Below are 13,578 nucleotides of genomic sequence, written 5' to 3' on the forward strand. Positions count from 1 at the left end.
ATAATAGTAACAGTAGAACTGAGAATAATGCCTTAATATTGTCTTTGTTACCAAGCGTGTGTCTACAAGTTAGAAAATATCAGAAACATGAGATTTCTTTTCTAGTCATGTTTATTTTTTCTTTAATCAGATATTTACTGATTAAATATTGTTTTTCATTTTTTTTTGATCAGGCAAAATCCAGGGCCTTTTATTAAAGCCATACTTCACATTTGAGAAGAAGAAATGGTATTGAATAAAGTTTTTACTAAAAAAAAGTCAAAGAATACCCAGAGACGTGCTCTGTGTGGAGTATTTTCTTCTATATCTTTTATTTCTTTAAAAAATGTTTACATAGATAATGCACAGACTGGAGAATATGTATGTTGCTGGTCACAGCATTACGATCGCTCACCGGTGACGTAAATAATGTGCATTCATTTACAAAAGTGCTGAGATAAGCTAGCTGTTACATTCAGCATGTTCAATGAAAGGAAAACAGGCAGGTGTGAAGACAAAAGTAAAACAGGCTTAAGTTGATATTACCAGAAAATTACAGCCAGATGCCTTAAACTGTGCATACACACAGGGGTAGAAATGTGGATCTGCATACTTTCAGCAGATTTTTAAAGCAGATTTTATAAATTCCAGTCATAGTGAAGTTGCATGCACGTGACCAATCCTTATGTCCTGTCCTGTCTTTTGCCACGAATGGTTTTAGATACACCATTAAATATTCATCTGCATACTCAAATGCTCTTCGTATCACGTGGTCCTGGAAGCACGACTAGATCAAAAACTACTGGATGAAAAAGTTAATAAACTCTGTTGTTGGCTCTGGCATTCGCCTCCAGCATGCCAGAGCAGCTATCCATCAGTTTAAGAAGCCTCATAAAACGTAACACACGTTGATTTGTGTGTGTGTGTGTGTGTGTGTGTGTGTGTGTGTGTGCGTGAACAGAAAAAGAAAATTATAATGTTAAGAAATGCAAGCTCTGTGAAACTGCTTCTTTATGATGATAAATTCTTCCCCTGCCTTATATTTCATCCCCACTTCTCTACTTTGAGCCTGATTGGCTCTAAAAAAAAAACTCCACTCAAGTATCTGTGAGGTACACACTTTCCTACTGCACTTTATGCCTTTTGAAAAACCAATTTATGTGTAAGGGAGCTTCCGTAGTGACCATGCTGTGACTGAAGGAGGATCATGGGGCATTTGCTGCAGCATATGCAGTCTGTCCCTCTGCCCTCCAACTGCCAAACAAAAAAAAAAGAAATGGTCTGCTGCTAAAATCTTATCGCCAGGTACATCTCAGCATGTTAGCGTGTATGTGTGGACACAGATGTGGACATTACGGTGATATCTGTAGATGATTTGAAGAAAAATAAAAGGCATAACTTCTGTAAAAAAAAAAAAAATGAAGGTAAAGTTAAAATATTAACAGTCTACAAAAAGAATTGTACCAGAGCATATGAAAACAACAATAACACAGTTATTTACAAAATAATCACGTGCATAATTGACGAGATATTGTTAATATATTTTTTTTAAATATCAGTAACTACACGGTTGACATGCCAATCAAAAGTGGATGTAAAGTTCTGGTTCATCAGTGTGTATGTCAGCTGTGGGAGAAAATGAAGCATGTTGGAGTTTTGAGAGTGTAGTGCATGTGCTTTTATCCAGGAGGTTAAAATCAACAATAGAATCACTGCTTGTAAAATCTAAATTAACAGCATTATTTTCTTATTGGCACATTTTAAATAATAGTGCTTTTGCTTTGTCCAGTTTCTACTACCGATCGTTAGCAGGGAAAGTATTGCTGCATTAGCCAGAGGCTCACACCAGATACTCACAATTCATGTACTTGAAGTTTCCTCTGCCAACCTATCCCGCGCCCTTCATTAGGATTTCACACAGTCCAGTGATTCAAATAAAAACAGTGAATATAACACACTCCCACTCTATATGAAACTGACATGACTGATGGGTTTGTGGGCCGTCTTCAAGGTCCTGGAGAGAGGAATGTGATTGCACGAGTGTGTATTTTGCATGGCTAGGCACTTGTGTGTTTTCTGTATGTATGTGCATATGAATGTGTGTGTACCCAGCCACATATGGAAGTATTTGTCTCATACATTGTTGTTCCAGCCAGGCGGCTACAACAGGCTGAACAGAGCAGAGGGTTTGTGTGTTTTTTGTGAAGGCACAATTTGTGTAGCGATCAACCACAGTGAGCGCACAACGGAGGACCCTGGACAAAATGTACTTTGAATTAGTTTTGCTCAAAAGTACATCGAAGACGTGCCTTTTTGCGATCGTTGACTTCTGGACTTTTAAAAGAGTGGCTGCCTTCAGGTAGCAGTTTCTCGTGATGCTGTTTAAACCAAGTGTGTTTCACATAGACGCACACACAGAAGATCAGATCGGGGTTATGCTATTATGATCTCTCCCAGTGTTTTCCCTGCAGACACACTTAATCACCCAACGCTTCTCACTTTCTGTCTTTATAAAACAAGTCTGAGTTTGGCTTTCATCGTCATCGCCCTCCAAAGGGCACAACCTTCACTCCTGTTTCACTCGCAAAATTGATGCGGGGTCCCAGGCGGTTTCTGTCGAAATGGTCGTGGCAGTCAAAACTGAGAAAAAAAGTCTTGATATTAGAGAAAAATAATGTCTTTCGGTGTGTGTAAGGTATTCCAAGTGAGTCACAGATGATTGCAATTTTCCCCCATGACCACCGTATAATAAGGTACATGAACCCCTTCTTCATCTCCCTCCCTCTGGCTTTCTCCCTCTCTTAGGTAAAATGGCCATCATCCAAAATAATATCTGCCATCTGATGAGTGCTCGAGATGAGTAGGAATGTTTAGTTTCACGTTTCCCCTTTTTCTCTTTTCAACTTTTTTTTTTTTTTTCATCTGCATTGTGTTGAACATGACTTTTTGACATGCACGCCCTACCCTCCCTCCTCTTCTTGAGGTTTTCTTTTTTTTTTTTATACACATGTAAAACAAAAGTGGGTCTTTAATATTTGCTTGGGTGGTCCTCTCTCAGAGGTTTTCATTTTGATAGAGTAGCAGTTCACTGCCACAGCTATCTTCCAGAAAGCTGCTCTCAGTAATTGTTTAGAAAGAATTTTTTGTCAACACTTTCCGTTGCAAGTCTGAGCCTTTTGACTGCTTTATACTTTAGGTCAAAGCTTTAGGTGCCTTTAAAATTGCTCCTCAGATTATTGTGGTTGAAATTCAGCGAGCTTTAAAATCCATTTCTGCCGTACTTGCGACTGATTGAGCCCTTTTAATTTTTTCAGATCATACAGCTTGACAGCTGATTGAAGTGAAATTCATAACCCCTGCTGCTTTTGTTTGGCTGCGTTTGTCATGCAATTCTGTGTTTCTCCAGCAGGGAGCACTCTTGGCACATAGCATTTTGCTCCATCAGTCTCACCAACCAAATGTGAGGTGAGAGCCCCCCCCCCCCCCCCCCCTTTTTTTTAACGAAATGGGTATCAAATGATATTGAATGATTAATAATTAATCACAAATATGTGTAGGATATGTGTTGCTAAATTAACGAGCTTTTTCACATTAGACTGCGTGACGTTGTGGTCTTTGCTACAAATCAAGGTTGCTTATGTGACCGCGTTGCTGAGGTGTAGTGCAAACTTTTGTCTTTTTAGCAGAAGGGAGTCAATCTTTAGTGAGCTACTAAGAAAATGGTTATCCCATGTTTTTTTTCCTCCATCATTATATCAAATCAAACACCACTTTATATGTGTGTGTGTGTTTGTGGCATCAGAGTCACACAAAAAAACATAGATGCAGACAGCACTTTCTCTGAGTGACACAAATACCAGCTCAGATGACGCGTCGAAAAGCAAGTCGATGCCACAGCAGCAATTTTTATTTTTATTTTTATTTTATGTAAGACCTTTTCTTTCTGTTGGTCTCGCTCTCCTTGACTGGGTTTTTGACAGTTTGGAAAGTTTGAAGTCATGGGTTTTAATCAGAGCCTTGCGGTGGGGCTCAGAGCATGGCATGGCGTGGCATGATGGCTCATTTTAAAGATGTGGGTCTGGGTCGCGGCCAGACTTGGGTGGCATTGCTAGAAAGAATGGGGGAGGGCGAGTGGGACAGGGAGAGAGAGAGAAAGAGATGGAGGGAGAATCTACCAGCCCACAGCGCACAGCAAAGTTAGCCACAGACCTCCAAAAGGCCTGTATGGGCTGCATTAATGAAAGCGGATTATGTGTGGGCATGCATGTGTTCATACGGTGTAGACTTGGGTGTACACAGGCTTAGACACACACACACACACACATATATATACACAATGTTTGATCAGTGTGGTGAAGAGATGAATTAATCTAAATCATGCTGCGGGTTTTAGCTTTAGCAGTTTTACATCAGGCCCTGCTGCTAATGTGTGGGTATGTGGGGAATATTTACTTACTCACCCCTACTGTGCCAATCATGACTTGATGAACTATGATGAATTTTAAACATGACTTTATATTAAGATAAATTAATACCCCCTACCTAAAAAATGAAAAAAGAATCAAATTGCCAGAGTTTGGAGGACTTTTTATGCAGTTTCACTAAAATCCAAGTATTCTACAAATAATTACTACTTGCAACTGTAGTGATTGTGTTCATGCCATGCGTGGTTTTTGTTTTTTGTTTTTTTGTTTGTTTTGGACAGTGTGTCACGTCTGTCTCGATCACTGAGATTTCTGCGCAGGTTGGACTTGCCCTCTCACCTCTGAGAAAAAGATCTGTTCGACTTTCCTGCATGGCTGGCTCTAAACCATCAATTTTCTTTCCAACCTGACTAACAGAGGTCCCTAAAATGTTAGCGGTGATTCTCTGCGCTCAGAAAGAGAGTTTTATGTCCAGCTGAGTAGTAACAACAACAACATAAAAGAAAACAACTTTCTGATCTTCTTTAGGTTGCGCAGACACTTCACAGACACTCGGTGTGACAAGTCCATCTGTAAAAAAACATTTAAAGTATTGTAGGGTGGTGTGTGTGTGTGGTCTTTTATACTCTTTTACATGAATTTTGACCTTTTATTTATTTGAAAGCTGTGTGATTATTGCTGACTTGTAAAATCAATGTGGTTCGATTATTGTTTTTCTTCTTTTCTTTTAATGGGCGTGGGCTGTTCTTAAATATCAAGGATTGCATTACTGGAGGCAGGACTCATAAAAGTTAAAGAATTCCCCCCGGTGTCTCAGGTTGATATCCAAAGAGGTGATGTGGTTGCAGTTTGAATGTGTGTGACAATAAGAAGGTTGGAGTTTGACTTGTTCTGAGTGAAGTTAGTGGATAGGAGTGTGTGTGCGTGTGTGTGTGTGTGCGTGTGTCATGCCAGGGCCACATTAGAGGAGCCTTTTAAGTCTTGTTGACCTCCTCCTACTCCTCTGCATAGTACTTGTGTTGTGGTCTGCTCCACAGCCAATCCACCAGAACGTCTGTGAAGTCTATATGTGTATGTGTATGTGTGCGTGTGTGTGTATCCATATAAATAATGTGTTATTCCCAGCCCGTGAGATGCCCCCCTCCTCAAAATCTCACCGGATTTCTCTTTTGTGTCCTCCTCCCTGCTTCCGCCGCCTCTCCTCTCTCATATCAGTATCTCTCCTTCTTTGTGATTAACACAATGAAGAACTCTAAAAAAAAATTATGAGCTCTGTCAACTTTGATGGTGTGTGACTCAGCCGAGTAGTCACCTCCATACTGACGTGACAAGTGTGAAGCTCTGCCCCAATAATGGCAGCTGATGACAAACTTAGGGTCTAGTCACAGCTCTTTGATAACTATGCCAATTCCTCCAAGCACGTGCGAACACATTTCAGCAAACTAGCACTTAAAGTTTTGGGTTCAGAATAAAAGTTTGGCTAACGCTTCGATCCTTCACCAAAGAGCGCGTGCTAACACATCACGGCCGTGACGCCACACCGTTCGCGCTTTATGTAGCAGCTGAAGGGAAGCGGAAGACGGCGTACATCATGTTTTATATGCTGTCAGTATCTTTCTCTCCACATGCTCAATAGTTGCTGCCTACTGTGAAGTAATACACAATGGTTAAGCTAATGAAACTCTCAGCAGTAGCTCAGCCTTCATTAAGACTATGTTTTCTTTATTCCACAAACAAATCAGCACATTACTCTCACCTGAACTATTTCACTCGTCTGCTGGTCCATAAAAGCAATAATGATGCGTGTGCCGGCTAACAAGAGCCTCATGCACTGAAAACAAGATAAAGTGTTTATTAGTCCCGGTACAGTAGCTACTTACCATACATTTAGTAGCTAGCTCCAGATTTGTCTATATAAGTCTATGCAGCATATCATGTTAGGGTGTAGACATACAGATGTTTTGCTGCGTGGATACAGAAAATGTGAAATAAGCAAAAGGGAAAAGATGTTTTATTGTATGTGATATTTTCTGTGCTTTCCCTTGTGTAAATGATCTACAATATTAATATAGAAGGATTTTGTTCTATGACACAGAATCCATCTATAGAGTGCCACTGTAATCCATATATGGTTCAAAACTGTTAACTATCGCTGGGGCTTAATTTAACAAATAATTTCTCTATAAAAGCATCAGATACTGGTTACATTATCTGTAATGGGAATATTTTCTGTTGTCTTGGTCTCTGAATGATTGTAGCATATGTACGTACACTCCAAAAAATATTTATAGCTAAAATGCTGCCTTTAAATAATTTGATTACATGTAAATCTTCCATGTAATCTTGTTACATAAGTACAATGCAAAATGTGAAATTTAATAAAATTTAAAGATGAATTATATGAATAAATAAACCTCTGATTTTATGTAATTCAGATGCATTTTATTCAGAATTATTGCTTCTTCTTTATGTATGTGCCCTGTCTCCTCCTTAACTGGTGGGTCAAGTTTTTTTTTTACAAACATCTTCTTACATACAGCGATTATTAACTTCTAAATATTTTTAAAAAACATTGGTGATGACTCCCAATCCTTTTGAGTTTCCTGTTCATCATCCGCCTGAGAATGTACGTTATGGTCACCAAAATTTGTATCCGCGATGGAATTTTGCTCAACTGTTTTTAGTCCTCGTACTACGAGTGTTAGCAGCCCTAATCAGATTCTCACTATACATGTGCTTCATATTTACTGGGAAATAGTGTTTACACATTTTCTGTCCTGACGCTAATTCTGATAGCGTATCTGCTAATCACTCCTTTTTCCCCCCGTTTAAAAATCTGTCTGATACGTCTTCAGATAAATTAACGAAATATGTTTTATATCCAGTAACAGATTTGTTATTGCTGTTAAAACTGAATGATGACAGCAATAGCTGCTTGAGGGGTTAATATTAGCTGTTTTGGCATTTTATAGGTGACACCCAATCTTTCCAACTTGCTAAGCTGAAGCACATTTCTGTGTTTCTAACAGTCACATTTTATACATCTGCTCTTGTGGGTAGAGTGCATACCTCTGCCAGTGTGTGTGTCTGCGTTAACAAACACTTTTACACATTTGTGCGCGCGCGTGTACGTTGTTTCTATGCCCGCACCGTGAAGCTGAGAGAGCCTGCATACCTGCTGGGCTGCTCTGAATTGACTGGGCCTGGTCAGCATGTGAAAGCAGCCAGTGGAAGATTGAGGCAACCAGATGCGGAGGCCCCAGGCTACAGAGGATATCATTACCCCGGGTGTGTAGTCGGCCAAAACGGGAGCCCCCAAGCAGAGTTTCATCAAGGTGGACCCCCGTCTGCAGTGAGGGGGAGGATACCGGTTAACCGTCGTCCTGCAGCGAGGAGCGGTATTAAGCGGCAGGTGGAAAGAGAAAGCATCCCGTGACTGGAATGAGGTGGAAACAAGAAAGTGTGCAGGATACTTGCAGGGTAGCATGCAGACACGCTCACACTGTGAGAGATTGTCTCTTTTCATTTCCCTTCCCTGCTTACTTTGCTGTGCCGCAGGAAAACCGAGCAGTGCCTCTCTGCTTGTACTCGTGAACATTTTTACATAAAGTTTTAGATTACCATTTACCACAGTATAGGTTTTGTTTTAGCCTGGGCGCACGCAGAAACACATCTCTGAAAATTTCCATTTAAAGGAAATAGTAGTGATATTTTTGGTGCGTACTGTTACAGAACAACTTGATGCATGGCTGTTGGCAAAGACATCAGCAGTATCTTCGGACGGGAATTGGACCGTCTCCCCTCAGTGAGGTAACCCATACACCATGAATCACGCTGCCTTGCTCCACAGTCTTGTGGTCCCGGGGGTTGACAGTTTGACCGCTCCTCGATGTGGTTTCTTTCTGCTTTCCTCACGCTCCTCCCATCCCCATTACCGCACATTCCAACCACCGGACCGGTCACATAAGGTCAAGAAAATAGAGTAGAATAGAAGTTGTGTGTAATATACCTTCCTGTTTTCTTTTTTCTTTTTTAACTTCTTTTACATCCTGTAGCTTTTCTCATTAATGACTTCAGTTTGGAGGAAACAATGACAGCCCAAAAAAAACAACACTTGGAAGAAATCAAACTTCACAAACTGAGTCATGGAGGAAGAGACAAAAGGACCTGGGGAGAAAAAAAAAAGGGTATCCCTGTTTGTAGCGTGTCTGTTTTGGCAGCTCAGACATGGAGCTAGTCTGGCAGTCTGCCTGTCTGGTTCCATACTGGTGGGTCACTGGTGTTTGGATCAGTACAGCTGGCTGTTAACCACACACTTGGCTGGAGCCTCACCACTATGTATTTGATATAGCGTAGTCATTTATTATATAAACATAGTATGAAAATTAAAGTCATATATCAAAAACGTTTACTTGGAAGTGAAAAGAAAAGAAAACACAAGGACTGGTAGGGAAGGATCTTCTGGGAATACAGTGAATAGAATAAGGCAGGACATTATTGTAATAGCATCAGTATAATCAGTGGAGTGGTCCACCAGTTGCAATTGTATTCGTAGCAGCGAGTTCATCAAAAGCTTAGGCGAGCCCCAGTGACAAATGGACAGTTCATCTGGTGCAAGAGCAGCCCTCGAGCGAGTGGTTTTAACAGTGCCCCAGGCCATACTCTAGCTGAGTTAAACACACCCTGACGTGTATGCGTGTGTGTTTCTGTGAGTGTGAGAGAGAGAGAGATGACATGTCTGAGAGTGTGATGTAGTCACTTCCTCCCACTGGACTGAGCAACTGTTGTCAGTTTGACCCTGCCAGTTAACCCCTCACCACCCCTGGCACTGTGGGCGAGGGCCCGGGTGTGTGTGTGTTTGAGAGAGAGTGAAAGACAGATTGTATGTGTGTGTAGCGTGTGTGTTAGCGGACCACAGGTGTCTGGTGGCCGTGTCAGGGTGTTAAGAGGTCTTCAGAGAGGCCCCCCGACTCTCAGCATCTGTTTCAGAGGGAGGGAGCAGCAGAAAAGAGGAGGAGAGGTTGGTGAGGGTTAGCAACACATAGCCCGAGGGGTGGTGGGGCAGTAGCTGACAAGCAGGTGCCTATGTTGACAGTAACCCTTCATACTTGAACCTCAAATACATACACACACACACACACACACACACACACACACACACACACACACACACACACACACACACACACACACACACTCTTCAAGTCAAGTGTAATTGCAGAGACTGATTGGAGGGAATGCAGAGGGAATCCCCTTTTACACAGACACGCATGCACACACATACATCACAGGATCTCTTTGCATGGGGTCAAAGGTGAGGGAAAGAGGGGAGGGCACACAAAACTCTCACATTTCCTGCCAAGTCTGTGTGCGTTTGTGATTTTGGTGCACAGTAACCAAGCTGCCCACACAGATGTGCATGCAGGACAGTAGAGATGGACACGAGCTTCTGGCCTTTACTTACTACGCAACTGTAAGGGAAGTTGCGTGGCTTTGGAATTCGTGTGTTTTGTAAAAAACAAAGTGCGTGTGTTTGTAAATGAAACCCATTTGGTCTGAATGTTAGTCAGTCAGGTGTACCGGTGCATGTCTGGGAATGATTATTTTGGTAAGGAGGAGGGGGGAGGCAGCACGCAGCGGGAGGTCGAAGAAAATTGGAACAGCTGTTGATTAACATGAGTGCTCTCTGTCTCTCTCTCTGTCTCTCTCTCTCTCTTCTTTTTTTTTTTTTTTACTCTCCCTCAGTAGAGGAAGAAGAAGAAGATGAAGAGTTGATGGAAACGAAGCCGGGGCCAGAGTCGGAGCAACAGGATGAGGACGACAACAGGGAAGCCAAAGAAGGTAAAACGAGTTTAGCAACAAAAAAAAAAACCCATTCATTTAATGAAACCCCAAAATAAACTTCCCATTCTTTTTCTCATGTGTGTGACACCCTTCTCAGGTCAGTGGGTGGATCAGATAGGAGGGTGGGGGCAGGTTTCAGCATATCAGGACCATGGCATCTTGGGGCCAGCACTGATTAAAAACCTGTCACTTGACCCCGTTCGTCTTCAAAGTGAAGAGGAATGGAGAAGTGTGTGTATGTGTATGCATGTGCCCGTGTGTGGAAGTCCTAGAGAAAAGACCTGGTTCAAACACAAGCCATGATGGACATATTCATATTCTGAATATGCGTGACTGTAGCAAGTGTGAGTCAAACACACACAGATAGGCAGATGCACCCACGCAGTCGTAAACACACAGTCATCCGTCTCCTCTCCATCCTGGCCTATTACAAGGTCTGGCCTTTGATCTCTGCCACTCGATTCACTGGGTCTTTTCTGACAACTCGTAAGAAATACAAAGAGATGGAGAGGGATCAAAGTCAAGAGGCAGGGTAAAGGTCGGTGTGTGTGTTTGTGTGTGTGTGTTAGTGTGAGGAAAATCGCGTGTGTGCTTGGGGACAGTGACTTCAAAAAGTGGACGCCGTGCTGTGCAGCCATTACGTTCAAAGGGAGGCGGGTCGCTCACAGGGCTTTGTTATTCTGTTGTTTATGAAGTTCTTGCTCTACGTTTTTTTGTGTGTTTTTTACTAGGAATGATGCATTAGGAACTGTTTGTAGTTTATTACGTCCTGCATGCAATTCTGGTTTTGATAGAGATGAAGAGAATGCTAATCTTGTCTAATGTCATAGCCACATGTTGATTCTTTTGCAAGTAGTAGTAGAAGCAGAGTACAGTGTTTGTGTGGATATAGTTGGATACACTAGCTGTTAATTCATATAGTGCGTAAGAGGGGGGAATAATTAAAGGAAAAATGGTTAAGGTGTGGGGTCACTACATGCTGCCACAACAGCTTCAGTGCACCTTGACATTGATTCTACAAGTCTTCCATTGGTTTGACAGGTGGGACTGGCCATAGCATAGACCTATAAATCAAGGGTTCAAACATAAGGCATGGGGGCCAGAGTCAGCCCCCAGTGGACAGCTTTGGAACTTGTGAAGAAAGCTGTAAATTTATGGACTTTTACCTGTATTTTAATATGTTTTACAGCTCTATCTTTACTGAAAAAGACCATCTACATGACTTTTCATGCTACACTAAAGTGATTATAGGCAGTAAAAAAAAAACATCAAATAACAGTGAAAAACCAGCAACAAAAACTTTCTGTTTTATAGTTACAGGGTTGTTTTTTTACAGTCTATTAAGACATCCTAAGGATCAAATGTGTAATTAAACTTCTTTAGAATCACAGAAAGGGGAGTTTCACTGGTACGACCCACTTAATAAAAATGGGCTGATCTGCCCTATGATGTAAAATGAGTTTGACATCTCTGCTATAATCATTTTTGCTCACTCAGTGACGACTTCATCCTGAAAGAGACCATTCAGAGGAACTTTGTGTTGATGTGCAGTAAGCCTTTCCAGAACCACTGGATGCTCTCTCTGTAGAGGTCAAGCAATCAGCCCTGTACCCCTGTCTTAGTGTATAACCATTATCCTTTCACTGTCTTTAGTCATTAATTCACTGGAGACTATTTCTCTTGTCATCTTTTTCTTATTTGCATAAGAAACAGCAGATTAACAGCCTGTCTCCATGGGCAGTTTTTCTTTTTTTTGCACTGAAAGCATCGATGACTGTAGTTTCAGAGTGCTTTCTTCACAACTTGTTTCTGCTAGGTTAAAAAAAATGTATTTTTATTCAAAGTTCGGTCATAACTGATTTGGATTTGATCGCAACTGATTGGATCAACCCAATAGAGCACTTTGCTCTCAGGCTGCAGGCTTACTTCTGGTTCCTAGGATGTTTAAAAGTAGAATGAGAGGGTTGGACATTTTAACATTTTGTTTTTTTGATGCTCGCCTCATGTGAGATGTTTCAAGTAAAAGTCCAGCTTTTGTCACTTCCACAATAGCTTGATTGGGCAGCTCCAAAGGTTGCCCCTTACTGGCCTATTATTTGCAGTGTTGGCATTATAACTCCAATTCCTTCTTGATTTTGCTTGGTTGTGTGAGACATGCAGTATCGTGTAGCACAGCAATGTTGCAAAAGCTGATTGATGTTCAACTGGGAGCACTGTGGGCACAGTGGGGAGGTGGGGGGGAAAGGGGGGGGGAACTGTGCTCTGAGGATTTTTTTTGCGGTGAAGACTTTGAGCACTGTCAGTATTCAACTTCATAGGATTTGAGTAGGAAATCAGTCCTACCAGTGCCCAAAATGCTGTCTGTGAAACATATCCTAAAATGTTTCCTCCCCCCTCTCCTAACATTTTAGGAACGCAACAAAATTGCTTTCAAACCTTGCCGTTATTTTCTATTACAACAACATTGTGTGCGAAGTGTGGCCTACAAGTCTCACATGTCTCTGTGTGTTTATATGTTTATGTTGATACTTCTTCCAACAGGCTCATTTCCAGTGCTGCGGGAGCTGACCGAGGAGGAGAGGCAACAAATCCTGCACTCCTCTGAGTTTCAGAGTTTTTTCGACTGCAGCATCCGAGTGATGGAGCGAGCTCTGGCTGAAGACAGCGACATCTTCTTCGATTACAGTGGCCGAGACCTTGACGACAAAGAGGGGTGAGCAGGAAGGAGGCAAATGGGAGCATGAGGTTGGACAGAGCATTGGGTCAGGATTTATTTACAATTCAGTTTTTATTTCCATTTTACTAAACCTCCCAGCTTTTGTTCATGCCTTTAAACAAGCCTGGTGCATGCCCACTGAGTCACTGCAGTTTCAGTGACATTGTGGCTTTTGTTCTTCCAAATACTTGTCTTCATAGTGATGTCACACTCTCAGTGGGTTTAAAAAAAGCTCCTAATAACTGACAAAAATCTCAGCTTAAAGAGCCATCCGAAGGGTTGCCTCTAAATGGTCATTTGGCAAGGACTCCAGACCATCACAGACTACAGGACCACCAAACCCTCCTCCCCCGCATCCTCTGATGTCTCCTTCCTCAACGAGCTCAACAACTTTTATGCTCGTTTTGAGCGAGGGAACCCAACAATTACAACCAAAGCAGACATGACGCCAGACCACCAACCTCTGACTCTCTCCCCCACCGATGTCGGAGCGGTGCTGAGCAGGATCAATGTCCACAAGGCTCCAGGTCCTGATGGCGTCCCCGGGCGTGTTCTCAGAGCGTGTTCTGAGGAGCTTGCAGGAGTCCTGACAGACATATTCAACCTGTCCTTGGC

The 13,578-nt window shown here is 42.0% G+C and overlaps 1 protein-coding gene across 15 annotated transcripts in view; it reads left to right on the forward strand.

Annotated features, from left to right (window-relative positions):
* dync1i1a (dynein cytoplasmic 1 intermediate chain 1a) overlaps positions 1 to 13,578 on the forward strand; it is a 66,037-nt gene that overhangs the window by 14,510 nt on the left and 37,949 nt on the right. For 12 of the 15 annotated variants that reach the window (XR_013095352.1, XM_076879488.1, XM_076879495.1 and 9 more), the window contains 2 exons: positions 10,149 to 10,244; positions 12,789 to 12,960. Coding sequence is in view for 14 of the 15 variants with exons in the window: in XM_076879488.1 (XP_076735603.1) it covers positions 10,149 to 10,244; positions 12,789 to 12,960 (268 nt within the window). In the remaining variant the exon portion in view is untranslated. The remainder of the gene's footprint in view (positions 1 to 10,148; positions 10,245 to 12,788; positions 12,961 to 13,578) is intronic. The other 3 variants (XM_076879494.1, XM_076879501.1, XM_076879503.1) reach the window with 1 other exon arrangement.

This window comes from Maylandia zebra, linkage group LG22 (assembly GCF_041146795.1).
Source record: "Maylandia zebra isolate NMK-2024a linkage group LG22, Mzebra_GT3a, whole genome shotgun sequence".
NCBI lineage: Eukaryota > Metazoa > Chordata > Actinopteri > Cichliformes > Cichlidae > Maylandia > Maylandia zebra.